The following is a 23,113-nucleotide window of genomic DNA, read 5'->3' on the forward strand; positions in this document are numbered from 1 at the left end:
TATAAACACTTTACTCCTTCTCTCTCTCATTTTGTTTTAACTGAACATTCCTCAGTTTGTTGACGAGGGATACCAAAATAACCTTACAGCCTTAAAAACACCATTTGAATGACAATGACAAAACACAAAGCAGATAGAAATGATTGCTATTCAAATTTTCAAAGGTAAAATGCACATTTAATCTCACTATTCTTACAGTGTAGGTCATTGCATGTGGCATAAAATGAACGTCTGCAAATGACTAGTCACTATGGAAATGTAAAATGAGGGAAAAAGGACCAGGCTGATACACAATCAAGGGAGAGCAGACACTGACACTGTTCATTTAGAAATTAATGACGCAAACACGAGGAAAAATAAAAAATGTAAACGGCTTGATAGCATGTTAGTATCAGTTGAGACCTTGACGGAAAGTGAAACTCAATTTCACTACAGCCAATTTGAGTTTTTGTTATAGTTTTATAGTTAATTTATAGTTTGTAACCCACGTGTTAATTTTATTTTCACTGTGCTTAAAAATAGCAAAGATTTGCTTGGTCAAGCTTCAGTGGCTGCAACGTAGCGTTGAGTATTGTTTGTAAAAAACGATTTTGTTTTGCTATTTCCAGCTATGCTCTGGAGACCAGAAACTTCCTCGGAAAAAGCCATTATGGGAAGCTAATTGTGAGCCGTAAATGTCAGGTATGACTAATGCATGACCTGCGCTGAGAGACTGCAAGTGTCCCACATTGGCTTTCAACGCTCCGGTGGTTGCAGTGGAAATGCATTTGCTAAAGACTGCAACAAAACCAGCAGGTCTTAAGTGTGTGCTATGCATCACAGGCTCCGAGGAAGCAGCAGAGGTTTGCGTTTAGTCATCCAGGCATTATTCTTGCCTGTTGTGCATTCTGCTACATACTATTTCAAGTATGTGAAGGGTGCTGTGTTTGGATAAAAACCTACAAAAGTTCTGATATGACTGGTATGAGAATAAATTTTTATTCTCAGGTGCTTCATTTTGGTGCCATATATTAAGCATTAAGGTAATTAGTTCTTACAGCACAGATATGAACAGTGAATTAGCTGTAAAATCCTCAACCGTAGCCTCGTTTTTCATTTCTGTTCATTCTTGTCCAATAAAAGCTTGGTGATTCAGTGAATTCATTCTCACCAATGTCTTTCAGATTACAGCACTAGCAATGAGTAAATCTGTTAACCTTGACAAAAGCACCACACCAATAGAAGCCTGTCCTCCTGTAGATATTTTTCCCTGATCTGTTGACTCCTATTTGAAATAATGCATTTTTAATTAGTTGTGTCCATTTACAACTTATATTACAGTGTCTAGGTTCCACCTTTTACATGTTGATATAATTCAGCAGTATAATAATAGCAATAATGATACTTAAGTCCAGGTGGAAGTTACTTAACTCTCACAACAGAAGTTCAAGTACAACTTGTTTCTTGCTGTTGCTCAGTACGTTCCTTTTGTACTCACACTTTTACATGAAGACTGTAAAGTATGACCTTTACCGGTTTGCTTTTTTCACACTGAACAGTTCTCCTCACACATTTAAGTCCTTGTGAATTAGTTCCTCCAGAATTCAAAAAGCATCTGCAGGTACAGGTTGTAAGTACCGTGATGTCTGCTATTATGTTTACTTACAATAAAATTTTGAAGAATAAAGAATTGAATGAATTGACAGTTGAAAGAAATGTTTTGTGAATCCATCCTCTTAAAGGTCTCCCACTGTAAATATGTAAACTTGTGTAGAATCAGGGTATTTATTGCTATTGGGTATTTCCAATCACCATGGGAAGCAAAATGCGGCCAATTTCATTTCTACCAGCTTTCAACTGAGGTCTGTACCATAGGAATTGAAGTCAAGCACAGAATCACTATTTAGCCACCAGAGAACTCATAGTTTTCATGTTTTGAAGTTCTTATACGGATGACTACACCAGATTCAGTCTCCATTGTTGTTGAAATAGGCTAGTCGACCTTTAACTCAACATCCCCCGTGTGTTCGTTCTCATGCCTGCGAGCGTCGAGACATCCAATACATTATTAATCGATTCAATCTGAGTCCCTTTCACCTGAAAACAAAACCTCCCTTTTTGTTCAAACATCCATCTTAGGATTTGAGGAAAGTATATAATACATTTTTTAACCGTCTCTCTTGAGCTTTGCCAACTCTCAAGATTTTTTAAAAATCATAAGAGACATTAAGTGATGCATTTGGGGAGTGAAAGGACACATCGCCATACCATCCACATGTACAGTCATTTCATTTATATTCAGTTCAGACATCTGGGAGTAAAAGAGAATCGGTTAAAGTCAAGCAAATCCTTACCGATATAAAATAAACACTTGTTTTCCTTGTTATCTTTTTCTTCTACCATAACATAACTCTTGCAGCCTATGTTGGGTCAAAATGAAGATTTGGACTTCAGATAAAACAAAATACAAAGAATTTACAACACAAAGCATAGAGCCCTAAACAAGTGGGAACGACATACAGGTTGTTTATAAGTGGTGCTGAATTTCAATTCATAGATGTGGAGTTGTGGACTGCATTGTCTTTGATAGTTATTTCTTGTCCTGATCATAAGCATTTAAGTTTGTGTCTGACCTCCATATTCCCTTATAACATACAAAGCTGTGTTATTTTGGACAACACTCTATCCTTTTTAATGTTGCTCACAGACTGCAGTTGGTAAATTCAGCAGTGCTGGTTTAATTGGGCCACACGCATATACACGGTTTAACGGAGCAAGTAAGTAATGAGAGAGAGAAACGGAGAACGGCGTGACTTGTCTTTAAGTTTCGGAACAAAGCACAGTTGGAAAGGGAAAAACAAATCCAAGGGCACTTAGTCCCTTTTGATCTTTACATGTGTCCTTTGGAATAGCTTCCCTTTGGGTTTTGTTAATTGGATTGCGTATATGTTGGTAGTTTATATTCTTCACCTGAACTGCTCTCAGACTTAGTTAAGTTTTATCCAGTGTGGTGTGACACAAGGTGAAGCTTACATTTATATATTATGACTGAGGTGATAAAGTCCCCAGTTCTTCTGGTTCATCCTCTTCTGGTTCATCCCTTTCTCTGATTTGGACGGACAGGCAGTCCACGGGGAGGAATTAGAATGAGACATTTAGAAAAAGACGTTCAGAGGCGGTTGTGTAGTATCGTGGTGTTTTGTAGTCCTTCTCTGGCTGTGCTAAATGTGGCCTGGTTTGGACAGATACGCGATGAGGGCCACCACTACGCCCACGTAGACCCCCGTCCCAATGGTGATGGAGAGAGCAGCTAGGAACAAGGCTCGTCTAGATGCGATGCTAGCCAATGGGAAGTCTCCCTTGGTCACGGCTTTGCTGGTCTGGAACAAAGAAAGGGAGTGGTGAGAAAGAAGCAAGCTCAAAGGATACATTGACCTGTTTTCCATTCCAGGGTAAATTGCATTCAACTATATAGTGCTTCCTTGATGATTCTAAGGGCTGAGTGAAATATCGGAAATGTTCTTACACACAGCGCCGAGACAAACATCATACGCTTTTACGACATTTTAAAAATCAATTCGATCTACTTTGAAGGGCAGTGTCACAAAGAAAATTTACTTTTTGAATGTTTAAAAAAATAAAGCTGCCTTTTAGGAAGCAATGTGAATGGCCACATTTCTGATGGGCTGAATGCATCTAGAACAGAAAATAAAGCAAAATTCTGGACACGTTCAGTAAGCAGGATGTCTGTGGAGCTTTAAAAAGCATTAAAATGTCTTCAATTCACTTTTCAAAAATGTAAGGCCATAACAAATTGAAATGCCTCTTTAGTTGCACTGTTGTAGATGGAACAAAGAACTGATACAGATTTGCCTTTTGCCTTTTTGGGGTTTAGACTACATTTATTAAGAATATCACCTCAGGATATAAATGAAGAATAAAAAAGACCTTTATATACTTTTAATCATGTAATAAATCTTTTTAAAAAGCATTTTAAGCTTTTTTAGCATTTTAGCTATTTTATAGCATTAGAAAATGTTTAAAATTTAAAGATTTTAATTTTAAAATGATCCATTAAAATGTAGAAAACAACCACCCTAGCAACAAGACAAACACTGAAATGATATTATGTTATTTTTGTTATTATTATTGTTTCCAAATTTGGGATGTATTAAAAGACAAGTCTAACCCAGATGAGTGAGCATTGTTCAGAAATATTTGACTTATGATGGCCAAACTATTTATATATTTAAATATCCTTTAAAAAATGTTCGGTATAGCTTCAGTAAATATACTCAATTCACAAAGCAGTTGTACTGTTTATGTACTTATTTCTTTATAGATCTTCGATTTTTCCATTGGGAACACTTGATATTTGTGTTTTTGTTATAATTGTCATTTGCATTGTCCCTGCTGCTTTCACCTTGTAAACTTTCCTATAAAACACCTTTGAGGTTTCCGTCATGATCAGCAATGCAGCAGAGATGCGAGAGAAGGCGGTAGCCAGCATTGCACAGACGTTGTTTAGTTTAGTTTATTTTGCACAAGGGTAAATATATACAATAAAAACACGATAAACAAACAAACAAAAAATATATCATACAATCCATATACTGTGCAGGGAGAGGCAGAAAACGCAAAGGGCTTATTTAGAGCCTCCACCTAAACAATGAAAAACAAATAAACTCACAAAACTAAATGAAGAGCTAGATTACAATAACAAATATATAGATACAAATTAATTACAACATATGTCGAAAAAAAAAAGAAAGAAAAAAAGAATATACTCAAAATAAACCATCTACGGTTTAACTCAAAGTCTCATCAATAAATACTCCCAAAAAGTTTGTAGTTGACACTTGAGGCACCTCAATAGACTCCATAATAATTTTTGATAAATCCTTTGGGTATATTTTTTTACCACTAAAAATGGTAAAACTAGATTTTATTATAAATTAAACCAATTTGCATAAGCAAGTAAACCATTATTTGCATTCTTAATCAATGAATTAAAATTTGAGTGAGAGAGAACTAAGGTTGTATCATCAGCAAACATTACTGGAGTAAGAATATTTGAAACATTTCACAGGTCATTTATATAAATAAGAAATAGTAATGGTCCAAGTATGGACCCCTGAGGAACCCCACAGAGTAGACTTGCTTTGCTAGAATAGCAGCCCTTATAACAAACAAACTGTCTTCTATTAAAAATATAATTCATCAACCATTTATATATAAAATTATGAAAACCATATTTATACAATTTATCCAATAAAATGTAATGATTAGCTGTATCAAAAGCTTTTGACAAGTCTAAAAAAATACTACAAGCAAATTCTTGATTTTCCAGTGCAAGGGTAACCTTATCAATCAGGAGAAGCAAAGCCATATAAGTAGTGTTTTTTTTCGCTTTAAACAGAGGAATAATTTGAGCTATTTTTAAATCCTCTGGTACAATGCCTGTTTTCAAAGAAAGAGAAAAAATGTGAACAAGTGGCTGCAATATTGAACATTTCACCTGTTTGACAAGAAACACAGAAATATTATTATGACCAGCTGAAGATAATTTTAATTCATCAATAATTTCACTTATTTCCTGAATTTCAGGTGGCTTAAAAATAGAGATAATAAAACTTCTCGCATTGTTTCTTGTTATAAACATCGGTGTCAGGAGGGATGAGCCAAATGTGATACACAGATCAGAAGAAAACACAATTTTGCTTATGATGCAGCTGTTGCAATTCTTTCGGTAAATAGCAACACAGTTGCTTTGTAGAGTAAAACGCCCGGTCTTGTACAATTACTCCCTGTGTGTTTTAAAGAAATGACATGTGACTTGAAATGCCAATGAATGGTCTTATCTGTTTGCTGCATCCATTTAACCCCATGCTGGAAGTAAGCTGTGCTGAGAGCTATTAGACTTAAAAATGGAACATTACACTGCCTTAATTTCTTTAATAGCGATGCCTATGGAGCCCCATGTAATAGTTTAATCAATCCATTTCCCCGTTCAAATGAATAATTAAGTTCTACTATGATGCTCATTTACCAAGAACATGGCTCAAGGGCTGCATGAATTTAATGGGGTGAATTTGTGTAGAACATGCAGATAACTAAATCCACTCTATTATGCACAACATTGTATTATTTCCCCACAGCATGGTGTCCGCTACTTGTAAGCAAGCAAACATGCTTTGAACAGTCGCTTTGTGTGATTGTGTCATGACCCTTTGGAATCTGCTTTCTATTTTAGTATCCTCATGAGAAAAGTGGAAAGAGTTGCCAGTCACACATGTCTGCCGCTGTGGGAGGCATCTTGCTCTCTTTGTCACTGCATCTGACCCTGTAGTCCAGGGAAAACATTATTGATTTTCACTCCTACGCTTTGTGACGGTCAATAATGGGTTGTTTGGACACGCCAGTGCTAGTACACCAGCTGAGTTCCCATGTTAACATCTTTCTGCACATTTGTTTTTAGCTTTAAATTTGAAGACGCATCTACTTATACAAACTTTTCCAGAAAGGTTGGGAGATTGGGAGATACATATTTTCAATGAATTTGCAGGTGTGTGTCATTAGTTTCATGATCAATTTTTATATTATTTATATTTTTATTTTATTTTAAGTTAAGTTATACACCTTTAGTTTTTCAATATCAGTCGATATAGGATATTTCATTATGCTGCTCCTTTATTATTATAATTAGATTACCTTTGCTGTTAAATAATGCTTAATTTAATAATAATTGAATAACAAATCTATCTAGCTATCTGTCTGTCTGTCTGTCGCTTTTGATTTCTATGCAGTTGTTATATTAGTGCTTCTAAATTTAAATGATTAAATGTGAAAAACTGATTAATTGTACAAAATTTTGATAAAGTTCTAACAGAATGATGGATCCTTTTATCTTTTAAAATCACCACTTTCAGCCATTTAAGATTGAATACATAAAGTTTGTGATTGAATATAACTAGTACTGTCAAATGATTAATCGCGATTAATTGCATCCAAAATAAAAGTTTTTGTTTACATAATATGAGTGTGTATTTATGTATATATAAATACACACACATACAGTATATATTTTGATATTTACATGTCAGGGCTCCAGACAAAAAAATCGAGTAAGGAGCCATTGGCTCCTATAAAAGAAAAACTTAGGCGCCAAATTATTTTTTTAGGTGCCACAGAATAAAAGTGGTTTATTTTATTATTATCATTTTATTTTTTCCCCCTATTTTAACATTTCAATCATTTTGTCATGTGTTTATGTCTTATCTTTTCTAGGCTTTATCAGCATTTTAATCCATCTTGTAGATGATCAGGTCGACCGGGGGACTAAGGTTCACTTAAAGTGTGAATTAAATGTCTTTTACAACTTGAAATATACAGTCACAAAGAATTGTTCGTTACACAGAATCTGTACCAATATCATGGACCATAAGCATCACTTGGCAACTGAGTGCAGTGCATCCTATAAATGTTGTCACATCTTTCACACATTCAGTCTGTTTTTCTTCATTAGTAAAATGCAATTTTATAGGAGGAGTTGAATCATGTACAACAGAATAAGTAAAAATATTAATATGCAACAGCACATAAATATAGCAAAACGCTCCTCTTTATAGTTATTTTTCTAGCTGACTGATGAGTTTATGGACACTGAGTGGTTATTCTGAGGTAAATGTATTACAATGCAATGTTTACAAGCTTTAATTTCCTCAGTTTGAAACACTGAATGTGCTTTTACATAAAACATTTCAGTAAGTTGTACTATAGGCTTTCTTATTGCCTACCTTTTGATCATGTTCATTTCATACTATAGTAGTAAATCGAAATATATAATGGGTTCACTTGCTGTTTTAACTGAGGTGCTAAAGAGATCGCGCCTGAACATTAAGTGCGATACTCTCCGCTCGCGCGATCCGGACGCATACACGGACCGTGTGGACGCGGGGTACTGGTGTTTATATTACCGACAGTGTGCGCTTGTGGTCCGCATTAAAGAGCACCCAAACCGCATCATTTGAATTTCGAAGCATTTTAAAGCTGATACTTTTTTTATTAAAAAGTAAGACAGCACAAAGCTTTTTGCGATTACTGGATGGCAAGTGCGCTTCAAATAACAGGAAGTCCATGCATTAACAGAACACAGCATAGACTAAGATCTCGATAAGAAGATCTGTGATATTGAAATTAGCTGATAATTAATAAAATTGTCCATTGCTTTCATTGACGTGAACTCCGTTATATTTGCATATGAAGCGGGAATCGAAGAACGGATTTATATCCGTTTTGCGAAGACACATTTATGTGGCCAAGTGTAAATGGGGAAACGTTTTAACAAATCATATAGATATCCGATCAGAGAAAATGCATGAAGTGACCAGGTGTAAACAGGCCCTTTCAGGTCTCTCTCACTGCGTTCAGCAGACTGTGTGCGGCAGAGACGAGGACTGTTTGAAACTCTTTTCAGTAAAACTTTGATGCGCATCGTCTTATGTAAGTTTAATACGTGAACATAACAAAAGATGTGAACGCAAAACAATCGGGAAAAAAGTCCTTTCATGCAAATTATATATAGTCGCCAGTGGCGACCTCAGCAAAAACTTCACTCGCAAATTAATATTTTTGGTCGCAAATGCGACCATTTTAGTCGCAGTTTGGAGCCCTGCATGTATATACATGTATATATTTATATTATTATATTTCATATTATATATATATATATATATATATATATATATATATATATTTCATATATAAACATATTTTTCTTAAATATATAAATGCATGGGTTTGTATTTATATGTACATAATAAATATACACAGTACACACTCATATATTATGTAAACAAAAACTATTATGGATGCGATTAATCGTCATTAATCGTTTGACAGTACTAATTATAACCAAAAAACTGAAAACTATCAAGATAAATTCTACATCGCCCTACATTCTACAGCTTCTGTATGTGTAATGGCCTTTTGTAGAACTAATATTGATATCAACATTCTCAAAGTCTTATACAATTCCAAGTACTTAATTAGTTATAAAATGAAGACGAATCATTTTCTCAGTCTGTAGGAGTGAGACAGAGGTGGATGCTGAAAGGAAGGAGGAGTTGGAGGCAAATGGTTGGCGACATTCCTCATGAACATTCAACCCTGTGCCGCGGGGAAGGTGAGAAAATCCGTTCAGGATGTTCTCGGAGGAATATTCCCAGCCAGGAGACAGGACAAAAACATTCACATTTTCAGCAGATCTCATTTCAATCCTCCTCACACACACACACACTGAAGTTGCATTCTGGAGAACCTTCACTGAACAACACCACCATCATCATAATTACTCTGGGAGAATTCACTTAGCTCCTGACAAAATAATTCACTCTGGACCTGTCTGCCACAGACTAAACTATAGATAAGAATAAAAAGGCTCATTCCAAAGTAGAAAAATAGGTATCTTTTGCTTTGAATGTGAAAATGGAGCTGAAAACATGGTCCATGCTCCTCACACTCATCTAATCTGTGGATTCATGTTTACACTGTTTATATTAGAGAACTGCATGATAATTTTACAGTCACACAAAGGAGAGCTGTTTGTTCGTATGATGGGTATTATAATGAGGCACCTGTTCTGTATTATTAGAGGGAGCTGAAAGAGATCACAAACTCTTTCTCCCGTGAGACTACAGGCTTGTTTGCAGGGCACAGATGAAAAACTGTTGAAGAATTCATCTTGTCTGTCTCTTGTGCTATAGCAGATTCTTAGCAGACTTAATGGTTAGGCTGTGGATTTGGTTGGTGGGCTCTGCACTTACCCCCTGAGAAAAGTAGAAAGCAGCAATGCCCAGAGGCCAGAAGCAACAGAGCATGGAGAAGATAGCGAGGCCCAGGTGATCACGAGGAGGGATGACGATGAAGTTGTCCTCGCTCTCACTGTCGCTGGAACAATCTGTCTATAACGAGAGAGAAGACTCAGTCAAATTATTTCAATTTGGTGACATTTTTTTCAAGCGATGTATAGTGATGTATGTTTAGTCTGGATTTGAATGTTTTTCTCCAAGAAAACTCCAAGAAAACACACATACACTAAACACAGTAATACTGTGAAATATTATTAAATTTTTAAATAACAGTTTTCTTTTTAATATATTTATTTATTCCTGTGATGGCAAAGCTGAACTGTCAAATGATCCTTCAGAAATCATTCTAATATGCTGATTTACTGCTCAGGAAACATATTATTATAAATGATCAAAACGGTTGTACATCTAAATTACTTTTTTTCTGGAAACAGTGTTTTTTTATTACAAAGTTTAAAAGAACAGCATTTATTTGAAATATAATGTTTTTGTAAAAATGTAAAAGTCATTAATTTTGCTGAGTAAAAACATATATTTCTTTAAAAAAAAAATTATAATAATTACTGACCCTAAACCTTTGAGGCCAAGTGGGAAAAAAAGAAAAATAAATGTATAATATGTATAATAAAATGTAAATAAAAAAATATTAAATTGTCTTCACATTTTGAAAACATCTGAAACCCCTTAGTACTTTGCTGGCCCAGATTTCATAATTTCTTTTATTTTCTGTTTTTCCTTTCTTTTTATTTAATTATCACAAATAATGTTATGTGATAATCAACAATAACCTACACATTGCATTGAATCTGTGCAGCATTTCCACAACATTTTGTGAAGTTTTCATTGTTTGTCAGATCTCTCCTTTGATTCTAGTGATTCACTTGAGTAACTAAAAATACTGCAGCCTCGTGAAGAGTGTGCCAAGAGGAAAGCTGTTAGGAAAATATTTCTGTACTGATTCACAGCAATAAGCTGCAATCATCAGTGGTGAAGGATAGCTCTGTCACTGGGGTTTTATCTGTGAAAATAATAGGCCTACCTCCTCTCTATAAAATAACATGAGATGTTAGATTGGATTTCTCCGTAAGGAGGGGGTGAAGTGGCTTGTGCACATGGATATTGTCATGTTTTCTGCTATATAGTCTGGTACATCTCTTGGCAAAAGCCAAAATGCTGTTTTGTGTTTGGGTTTCAGAAACTGAGGAAACTGACATCTCCTTGTCATTCATACTAAAGAAATCTGACAAATATCAGTCCATATACCGGAGCCTCACACCTACACTTTTTGTCATTGCTTATAACCAAACCTTGACGTTACATAAGAGGATATAAATATTTCATTGGGCATTTGTTAGTCAGTCTGCTGTGTTCTGTGGATGAACAGTTTAGTACGTGAAACAATGCGGGGGGAACTTGCGAAGGAACTGCACCAGTTGATAGCATCGTTTATATGCATAGCTTTAGCACCTGATTCACTTTGCAAACACACCCACAAAATCAGAGCTGAAAGCAGTTTGTGCAGTGCAACTCCTTTTGTTGTGGGTTGGTTTTGAGTGCTAGGCTTTGGAGGATGTGGCATACTTTTCTGAAACTGTAGATCATCTCTGCAGCAATAAATAAATGATGCACAGTATATTGGTATATCATAACTATTGGTTGTCAGGCAATATTATTTGTTGTTTTGTATTAGTATTAATTAATATTGTGTATATATTGGCTATTTATTGCATACACTACAGTTCATAAGTTTAGGGTAGGTAAGATTTTCAAAACAAAATTCTGCAAAATCTCTTATGCTCACCAAGGCTGCATTTATTTGATTAAAATATAGTAACATGGTTAATAACTATTTTGAAATGTAACATTTTCCTGTTATGTCAAAGCAGAATTTTCAGTAGGTATTACCCCAGTCTTCTGTGTCACAAGAACTTTCAGAAATGATTCTAATATGCTGATTTAATGCATAAGATACTTTTCTTCTTATTATTGTTATCAAAGTTGAAAATGCTTTTTGAAAAGCTGTGAAACACTTTTTTTCAGGATTCTTTGATGAATGGAAAGTTCAGAATTTGAAACAGAAGTCATTAGGTGTGTTTAGGTGCATTTGAATTGGGGTATTTTAGTTTTAACTATTCTATCTTACTATTGGTGACAAATTATAGAAAGTTATGCCAAGCAAACATGTTGCGAGTTCTGATAACCCATGCAATAATTCTATACACTAGATAACCGTACAGAAGTGTGTATGACCAGATGAATCAAGTGACAACACACTTTTTTAACATGTTTATCTGTATACACTTTAAAAATTCAAACTGACAGTGACTGAAATTTTTTCAACATGTTTAAAAATGACAGAAAAAGTACAAACGTCTTTTTTTCAGTGTCCTGCATGGATTCAAATGCCTAATGCATTGAACTATCCAAAAAAATTTAATAAAAACAGATAAGCCAAAAACAATCTCATCATCTCTGCGTTCAGCTGAAAGGCATTGAATTTGTTCATTATGTTATTAGTGATGTAAGCTGAATGTGAGTAATCTGGCAGCAGTGTCAAATGGTTAAGCCCAAGAGCCAGAGTCCCACAGCTTGGCCCCTGATAAGCCCACCTTCTAGCTCTCAGGTGCCTTTCCTGAAAGCGGGTGGGCGGGGGTGACGGCAGATGCTGTCACTGCCTGCCAGTTTCCTGACAGGTAATGACAGATTAATGGATGGTTTTATCCTTTCAGGGTGGCAGGAGCCACAGGAAGGAAATCGTGTAATTTATGTTACCAAAATGCCGCCCCCAGCATGAGCACGATGAGCCCTGTCCTTCTCTCCGTTTCTGTCTTTTCTGTTCTTTCGCGATCCAATGCTCAGCTAATAGAACTTCATCTCGTTTTCAAGGTGATCGATGTCAACACTTTCAAACTTATTATGTGTGTGTCATGTGTGAGGGCTCTGGATGAGTGCCCTCCTTTGGCGCAGAGGAAATTGAATCCATATACATTTGTAATTAGCTGCTTAATCAAATCTATCCAAATTTCAGTTACTCCGCCCGACACCATTTCATCACAATGTAATAGGAGTAATATTGTTTCATGTCAAACTGAAATTATCCTCCGATGGCATGCCCGCAGACCTCCCATAGCCTGATTACTGACCATCTGATGCATATTGCATACAAAAATGGCAAGCTCTGAAAAAAAATCCACACTTTTGATCTGATTTGCTGGGATGTGTTGAGGTCTATATGCTAAAGGTGCAGGAAACCTAATGTTTTTGTAAAGGTTATTCTTTTATACCATTCAGAAGTTTGGGGATTGTAAGATTTTTTAAGAATGTTTATTACCCCAGTTTTCAGTTCAACACAAGCATTTATTTGAAATGGAACTCTTTTATAATATGATAAATGAATTGAATGGAATGCATCTTTGATGAAAAGTATTAATGTCTTTCACAATCAAATCTTTCTGCCCCCAAATATTTGAACGGTAGTTTGTTTGTTTTATACAATTTCCATTGATATATGATGTTTTTAATTTGATTCATATCATGTAAAAACCCTCGTGACAAAAAAAAAAATGGACAATTCTGCCAATAATTTTAAAGATATAACCTGATTACTTTCCAATGCTAGGGGGCACTATAACTAAAGAAAGCCTCAACATTTGTTATACCATTTAGCATTAGCATTAGCAACATCTGTTCTTTCAAATTTGGCAATTTAGTTTCTTATCCATTCTTATTCCAAAGCACTTGGACATAGATAATTGTTGTTTGTGGCCATTATGTCAGAGCGCTGCCCAATTATTATTTTTAATAAGTCCGCTAGTGTTCAGAAGCTAGCGGGTTTATATAACAAGCACTTTTGATAAAGAACTCTTGTATTTGCCAAAGTTTGCAAGGCTAATGGCATCAGATTTTTGTTTGAGGTTTCAAATACACTGGATGTCCATGAACAAAACTGTACATTCTGTTTTGTTTTCTGAACTCAGGCAGACTCCTCCTGTCCAAATAGATAGTTCTTGGCCACAATAAGTTGCAATAAGGATCAGATTTTTCGCCGCGAGACTAAACTGAAATTAGTTCAGACTTGGTCTTTGCCCTTTCGTAAAGCAAAACGCAACTCGTGCAGTTTTATTCCGAACTGCACAAACATAGAATTTATGAATTCTTCCTTTGCCGCAGTCTCCCTTCACATCTGTCTAACTTCGAGCAGTCTGTAGGGAGAGCCGCACAAATGGAAATTGATGTTGAGGATGGAAAGTGAATGAGGCGATCTAAACAGCAACCGGTAAACTGATGGAAAGGTGTTGGGGGAGGGAGCGGGAAGAGGTGGGGCATGCAATAAAAGAGCTGTCAGGTGAAAAGCTCTCCGAGGCAATTATATCCCAACAAAGGGGCAGGTAACTGCATCAGTGATGTCGTCAGGAGGTCATTGTCCAAGCAGGTGTCATAGCGTCACTGAAAACAGCCGCATACATTTTTAATTGGACTGTTCAGAGATTATAAGCACTTGGCTCGTGGTAGAGAGTAGTTGTGTCATGCTAGGTGCTGGCAGCATTTCAGCAGCAGGTCATGAGGATATAATTCACCAGGAGGTTTGATTAACGTCTAGCGCACGCCAGACAAATAAAAAATACTGACTTAGTGAGCTGTTAATAAGCCCGGCTGATTTATAGACCCCACCACACTTACATATGGCATGACCTGTGTTCAAGGACCACAGTGGGATTCTCAATCTCTGAGCAACTAATCAGGCTGACATGTGGAGAAAAGAATAATAATTATGTGCCATATATTTTCCAAACCATATTTCCAAATTATTTACTTACCAAATTAGCATTACTTTTCTCTTCCAGGATCCACTGATTTACCTGATGTTTAATGGCAAACGCTTGTTGATAGAGGTTTAAAGAATATTATTTTAAAAAGCTCAAGGCTGTAGTAGTAATTTATGGGCACTTGAGCTCTATACAGAAGACTGGGATAAACTCTTGTAATTGATATTTGCAACCTCATAACTGAAATACATTAGTACAGTAATACATTTTGCGATGTTTACTCTTCCTAACCTATCCATCAACAGTTATGATACATTAATTTTCTATGGAATACACAGCAAGCTCATTTATCTTCAGTCTGTGTAAATAGCCTTTGATCACCTGGGAGCTCAGTGTACCCTCTCGCCCACAATGTAGCACTAATGAGATTAAGAATGGGTTAGTGTTGACAGAGTTCTGTGGGTCTTAATAATTTAAAGACTAATTAATTGCCTGGTGCCAGAGCTTTTCATTTAGACTACAGAGGAGTGTAAGAGAAACACCATTAGTCGTTCAATAGCTGTGTTTCCATCCACCTATTTTTATGCACATTTTGGGATATCGCATAACAAAACGCTGGATGGAAACGCCAAGATGCGCATCAATGTTAAAAATGTGCATAAAAAAGTAAAAAAGTAGGATCCATTTCTTATCCGGTAAGAAAACGTGGCCTAATGGTTAGAGAGTTGGACTCGTGATCCAAAGGTTGCGGGTTCGAGTCTCGGGCCGGCAGGGATTGTAGGTGGGGGGAGTGAATGTACAGCGCTCTCTCCACCCTCGATACCACGACTGAGGTGCCCTTGAGCAAGGCACCGAACCCCCAACTGCTCCCCGGGCGCCGCAGCAGAAATGGCTGCCCACTGCTCCGGGTGTGTGTTCACGGTGTGTGTGTGTTCACTGCTGTGTGTGTGCACGTTGGATGGGTTAAATGCAGAGCACGAATTCCGAGTATGGGTCACCATACTTGGCTGAATGTCACTTCACTTTAAAACGTGCATAAACTACAATGGAAGCATTTTTACCAAATAAATTCCTTAATGTGCATCAAAAAGACATTTGACTCTGTGATGGGGTAGCATAAAACTGGACCAACCAACAGACCAATATTATTTCACAGCATCTGAATAAGTTTAATTCATAACTGGATGGAAACATGTGCTAATGTAACGGTTGCGCTTGGTTCTGATACTGTGGAAACCTGATTTTAATGATGATTAATGATGCTTTTCACATTTTTTTTAAAACTGATACCCAGCTAAATCTGAAAATCTCAAACTTATATTTACATTATGATGTTTTCAAAATTATATTTGCAAAGAAATTTTAGTCCTTTGATTTTAGATTGCTCCCTGATTGCTTTATCGCATGTCTTTTAGGAGCTTTATATAAACCACATAAGCGACTGATGTTTTGACATGGCCCTGAAATTCATCTCGAGACTGGCATCCGGCACGCTGGAAACTGCAGGTGCATCAAAGCTTCAGCAGAATATGATTAGAGGTTGAAGAACTTATTCGTCTTTCTTTCTGTCATAAAGGACATATTTGTGAGGCCACATTTCAACTGTGAGTTTGTTTGCAAGGCGGAAAGAGAGAAATTAAGACAGTTTGACTGTATACAACTGTACACAGAAAACCCAATGCAGCCTTTTCTGCTTTTTCACAGTCAATCATCAGAGCAAAAGTTTTCTATGCCTAATAAATGAAACGAGAAACGTGGTCCTATGGCTCTTGGTTGTAAACAGCCCTCAGAAGAGAAACGTTTCAGTTCTGTTTTCTACAAGGAATCGAATTTAAGAAAGAAACTGTTTATGGATGTTTTATCAGCTGTTTTCTCCCATTTTAACAAAGTTTGACCAATTGGACACATGCACATTCTCTGAAAACTTTGCCCAAGTATAATGACTGCACTAACAACTGAAAGACAGTTATTCATTTGAAGGCACAGTAACACAGATGGTGTGCGAAGGCAGATGTTTTCAGAAGGATGGCAAAAGAAACTAATGATATTATTGACTGGAAAGTTCAGTGCTACAGATTGCTAATCATCAAAGGGACTCCAGCTGTTAGAGCATTAGCAAATCAGCTTTAGGGCATCAATAACTGATCATATTAAAAAAAACATATAATTAATGATAGGTTATGACAGGTTACAAGGTATTTTCACAGTAAGGCTCATACTATATCGGTTATGGGCTGAGATCCAAGTTGTTGTTTTTTCTCAGACATTTTAATTTTTTAATGCCCATTTTCCCCAGTTTACATTTAGATTACATTTGCTGTTCTGTCCTCCAACAGTATCTCAAAGTTAAACACACTGTTAAAAGGAATCTTTAGCAGATCTCAAATCGAATATCTATTATTATGTTGTGATGCTTAAATTGACTTGTAAATTTAAATTCTACAATTTTAGTTAGGTTTTCTTAATTTTAGTTTTTAGTGTAATTTATCAGTCATCGTTCATACAATTAAAATAATCATTGCTAAGTATCAGAGAGAATTTTAATATCCGTCTATCTATTATATGTTAAATGACGTTTCTCATCACAGCTTTCTGTTGGTCACAGCATGTGGCTCAGTGGTCTATGCAATTAATCTGGATACTCCAATATTAAAATTCTGCCCGACACTGATAAGCTGATCATTCTTTTCATGTAAAATCCAATCATCTTTAAATGGTGGATATTAATATTCTATATTGTTTTTTTTTCTAAGTAAAAATACAACTATTATACCAGTCTGTACTGGTGAAACGCCTTTTGTTTAAAACTACAGACAGTACGGTTATGCATGGCTCCTACATTTACATATAAAAAATGAATTTGGGCATCCTAACATTATAATGCACAGTATGAAAAATGGATATTAATTTTGAGATTTGCAAAAGATTGCATATAGCCTAGATAACGATTCCTACACCATTTAAGTTCAGCTTATCAAAAACAACAGGGATAATGAGCATGAACCATCCATCAACATAATCATCATCATCTTTTCATTTAAAGGAGGCTCATTGAGGATTCTTAAGCTAATATGCACTGATGAGAATCTTTTAAAAATTGCAATTTAGCCATTTCGACACTTCCCTATTGAAGGCGATGTGACAATTTCTTATTTAATACTTACTGGATCATTTGTCCTCGGTGCATTCTTTCTAAGGGATGATTAAATCTGAGGAGAAGGAACTAAATTGGCTTTAAAGGCATCAAATTGGGGTTTAATAAGATAAAATACTGATTTCATAACATCCTGTTACTTCTAAACAAAAACACTAGGACCATTAGTAGCTCTTTTCCACTAGAGGAAATCGTCCAAATGAGATCTGCTGTCAATCCCTCCTCAAACAAGAAGCGCTGACAGATGTGTGTGTGCGCTTTCCAAGAGTGAGGACAACTAAGGCACAGTTCACACTTTTCTGTTACACACACAATATATTTCACAACTCTCAGAATAAAGAACAAGAATGGGAACAACAGAGGTGTCTCTAGAGGCAAACTCCCGAGTTCACTTTATCATTGCCACAGAGGAAGAACAGAGGGATCTTAAAGCTATAGAATACAAATGAAGAAACACAAGCCTCAGTGTTACAGGGATATTACTAATTCACTGTAGAATTGTCTCTCAAAGGATGCGCATTATGAGATGTAAAGGCACTGTGTGAATCTGATTAATCATTAGCCATTCAGATGAATCGTTCTGATCTCACACTTTCTCACTGCAATGACTTTTTATTTGACATAACTCAGCCCCAGATGGAATCTGGTGACTTGTTTATTTTCATTTACATCTGTGCTGATTTTTGGGAAAATCTGTATAATTTTGCAGTAAACATTGTGAAAAATTGACTCGTATTGGCCGATACTGGATATTTAATTGCGCATCTTTTATTTTTTTATTTATATTCCCTTTAAAAAGTTAATAATTTAATAATGGGCAAACATTTAATATTGGTGCATCCCTAGTTATCTTTAAATTGCCTATTATGCCACATGCTGTGATCAGTGGAAAGCTGTGATGAGAAATGTCACTCTCCATATAATAAGAATAAAGATACACCAATATTAAAACAATGTCTGATGCTGGCCAATATTTATTTTCATTTTAAGGATGATAACTGATAAATGACATTAAAATTAAACATCATAATTGCTACAAGTCAATGCCTAAATCGACTTGTAACATTAAAAAACTAATCATTTTAGTTGTTCAACATGGTTCTATTCACATTATATGCTTCATTTTTTATTGCTTAAAGGTGCCGTGTGTAAATTTTAGTGGCATCTAGCAGTGAGGTTGTGAACTGCACACAGAAACTCTATGGTGACCAACACAGGAAGTATATTTACCTAATTATTCAGGAAAGCAATATGTTATTGTGAATGTCATTGTTACTTTTGTTCATCAATGTGTCAGTATTTTATTCGCAAGAACAACATAGTGACAAAATGGGCTCTGTAGAGCAGTTGGCCATTTAGGGCTACTGTAGATGCAAAATAGCATCTTCCATGTAAGGGGACCTGTGGTGTATGTAGATAGAAACCGCTTATTCTAAGGTAATAAAAACATAACGGTTCATTATGCTAGGTCTTTATACACCTCTGAAAACATAGTTGTGTATATTATATTGCATTCCAGTCAGTAGGTCTTCCTATTACACACTGCACCTTTAAATTTTAGGGGTAAATTTTGTTTGCATGTTTTGTAATGTACTGTAAAAATGGCGCATATCATGAAGATATACCACACCATATGGCCCGCCGAGATCGCGATCCCCACATGCAGAGAATGTCTTTAATATCATCAGACAAACGCAGTGAGCGCCGGAGCTGCTCAGCATGGAACTAAATCCATTGTGAGACTCCGAAAGGCCCTGAATCCTGGACATGACCTGAATACATATTCCTCTCACTGAGCTTCGAGGGTGACGGACCCCCATCCAGCACCATTACATCCCATCAGCAGCACTGAACATTGCCCAACCCCTCTCATTAGCTCTTGCCTATCTGCTGAGAAATTGAAGTGGTAGTTGTCACACATGATCCAATAGAGCCAGCAGATGTTGCTAGAGCATAAAGTGATGTTCTACAGCCATTTCAAACCCCAAATAGAAAATTAAACCTTTGGAGGACAGGCTTTTGAAATGTGAAGCCTTTCCAAATAGGGTCTTATATTGTAGAGCAGGCTATAACTAGAAGCTGGTTTTCCCTGGGAGAATTGAGCTGCGATGCTTTAAGGCCACCTGTCAAGGACCTGATGAATTAATCCAGTCGTACAAAACAACACAAGCATCTTCAAAGAAACCTTACCTCATACTCCACGTATTCTTCTTCCTCCACCTCGTAAGACACCGTCTGGATTTTCACCTCGTTTTCGTCCAGCAGTTTCGCCTGCGGATCCTCCGTACTCGGGGTCTCCACTGCTACGTCCTTGTCTTTCTTCTCCATGAAGGTGGTCTCGCAGCACTCGTTTTTGTAATCCTTGCCCTTGCCGCTCACGTCGTCCTTGTAAAGGATGAAGTTAGGCTTGTAAAAGGCCTCTACCGCCAAGTGAAGCGAGGTGGCGTCCAGTAGCTGGGCTTTAGCCTTGCCGTTTCCTCCTGTGACCGCAACCCCACCTCCGCCACCGCCTCCTCCACCTCCTCCACCAGTCACAAAGTAGTTTATAATGTTCTCCTGATACTGGTTGCTGTGGAAGTCGCCTCCATAGCCGTAGTCGGCCATCACCATGTGCTTGCTGTTCTTATCCAGAAGAGGGTTCTGAAGCTCACTTAGGCTCTCCATTGTAGAAGAGCAGAGCGCCGGGACTTGGTGTTTAACAGTCGGATGGAGAATGAAGGAAAGGAGCGATGACCTTGGCTGGACTGATGTGACAGGTGCTAATGTGTTCAATAGGCCGTGAGCTGTAGGAGGAGTGAGAAGAGAGAGAAGTGAGGGAGCACAAGGCAAAGACATGGACTATTGAGCACATGCAGAGGAAAGTTTAATAAGACCGAACTGCCAGGATAGACAGGTGCTGGGCAATGGGAAGGCAGCCATGCAGTTAACACAATGATGTCTATGGCACAAAGAGTGGCTTAAGCTACAGTTGATCTGCGAAGACTCTTATTAGGGACTGTGACATAAATAATGCAGAGTGAGGGGCTTTGCAAAAGAGTAGTGAGTGACTGTACGTGTCAGTCTGAGAGAGAGTGGTGTCATTCGCATTTAAAAACCATCATGTCCCATTCCTCTCCACTCAGCTGATAAAATATGGTTATCAGACAGGCAGATTTCAATTAACTTCATTCTGGTGCCCCATGGCACTCACTGATAACCCTGCTGAATGGCATGCCTGAGAGTTCATATACCATGAAGGGAAAGTAGTCATCTTTGTTACAAAGGCAAACCCAAACATGGCCAGTGACCCATCTTAAATGCCTAACTGGCCATCCAGAATTGAATTGAAGGGGAAATATGTAGTTAGTCTTGCACAGGCAAACCTTTGGCTAAATGGCATGTCTGGCACAGTTATAGATTTTATTTGTCCTTTTATTATATCATTTTAAGTCTTTTCGGGTTTTTTTATGTCAATTTCATTTGATGGTCTTTTGTGTCTGACATTATTTATTTTACAATAATAGACTGGCATGAAAAAGTAATAATGGGACGTCAATCTCATGAACGACTGTACAGAAAACACAATTTGTGTAGATTTCTCTCTCTTTAAAAGGAATAAATTATTTCACAGACGTCTCAGACAACATCCACTGTTAATTTTTTTCAATGCTTTATACTTGACTGTCAATAAAATGTTATAGTTATATATGTAATGTAATTAGTCCACAGAATCCACAGTATGCTACTGCAGTTTGCTATGAGAGAATACTAAGCTTATGTAGCACTGAGATTTTAGCAGAAATAAAGGCAGTTGTTGTGCACTGAGTCCATTATCAATCATTTACATTTAAGCATATGGCAGACCCTTTATCTAAAATAACTTGCGATGCTTTGAATGTGTACAATTTACCATGCATTTCCCAGGAGTCAAGCCATAGTGTCATACTGTCTGAGCTACAGCAATGTACAAACCAGATGTTTTTTTTTTTCATATTTTAGTGCATGTTTGTGTCATGACATGCAGCATGTGAGCTGTGGTGCATTCTAGCTTTCTATGACTATTCAGGATGAGGCAGTGTTTCCACCATCTGCTCACATGATTATGAAACACATTTGTGCTGAAATGGATTGATGAATCAACACATTAGCAATTACAATTAATGAATCATCCATTTTTACAGAAAACTTTCTGCTTGCAGAAATCTATTAAGTGTCTAAACTCTGTGTATATTTCAAAAGATTTTATGTCACTAATCATTGAATAGTTTTTCCTCACTGCATCAATCTGGCATTGTAAACATGACTTGGTTTCTTGGTGGACAGAATAAACAAACAACCTAAATTGTGCTCTTACTCTGACAAGCGGTTTAAAGTCAGCCAATCAGATTAGCTCTTGCCAGATTGAGAAACTGCTCTCCAGTTTTGTGTGCAGTGTATATCAGACGGTCAGTGGGTGGGCTGTAGATGTGCTGTCTGAGCCTCAGACTAATATGTATCAGTATCTTTAATGTGTGACTGATGTGAAGTTAAATAGTCTTGCAGGTTTATGATGCTCTTTAACTCAGTACATCAATTGTACTCTGATCTAAATCCTGTCATAACTCTCTTGTGATTGGAGGAAACAGCATGTGGCTGCAGTGGTTGGTGTGCCCTCTCTTACCTTCTCCTCATTAATCTGTGATTAAAATAGCAACACAATCAGATAGAAAGCAGATTATTTCAGAGCTTTTGATTTGATTGTGCCAATGCCTCTGCGGATTGTCAAATGTTGGATCATGCATCAAGGAATGCTGACTTCATGCTTCACAGATTGTTTGAGCTCCCCCAATTCTCAATACACCTTTCAACACAGTCAGCATCTACTGAGCACAGCCTCCCAGTGCAATAATACTACACCATCAGAGCTAACTAATGAAAAGAGGCTCTAGTCTCTAGAGATCAAATTATGAATTAGGGAATAGATTGATGATTAGTTATTCTAGGAGCCTTCCCAGTTTGAATGTCAATCTCTCTCTAACTCTCTCTCTCACTGCATTGATTCCTGGACGGTTTCGACCTGCATCTTCAACAAAGTGGCTGCTGTAGATCCATTCCTCACATCCATTGGCTTCCTCTCCCATGCTAGTCATCATTTCTCATCCTGCCTAAATAAAACAAGGTCTGTTTATGGTGAAAGACACTACTAGTATAGAATGAATAGTGTGTGCATGGACTGTCTTATGTAAGACTGAAGCAATTAAGTTGTATAACATCAAAAAGAAATGAGACAGATAAAACGACAGCCACAGCTTTTACATTTTTAAATTATATAGTATTTTAAACTAATTTAAATAGTTTTTATAATTTATGGTGTCTTTGCTTTCTAA

General features: G+C 36.8%; 1 protein-coding gene across 1 annotated transcript; it reads right to left on the reverse strand.

Moving 5' to 3' along the window:
* Window positions 1–3,200: 3,200 nt before the first annotated feature.
* On the reverse strand, window positions 3,201–20,432 carry syndig1l (synapse differentiation inducing 1-like; the record flags this gene model as incomplete). Its single annotated transcript, XM_079375413.1, has 3 exons — window positions 3,201–3,359; window positions 9,804–9,941; window positions 19,959–20,432. 3 exons carry the CDS (start codon window positions 20,430–20,432, stop codon window positions 3,201–3,203), a joined length of 771 nt encoding a protein of 256 aa, XP_079231539.1.
* Between the last annotated feature and the right edge of the window lie 2,681 nt (window positions 20,433–23,113).

This window comes from Barbus barbus, assembly GCF_936440315.1.
Source record: "Barbus barbus genome assembly, chromosome: 24".
Taxonomy (NCBI): domain Eukaryota; kingdom Metazoa; phylum Chordata; class Actinopteri; order Cypriniformes; family Cyprinidae; genus Barbus; species Barbus barbus.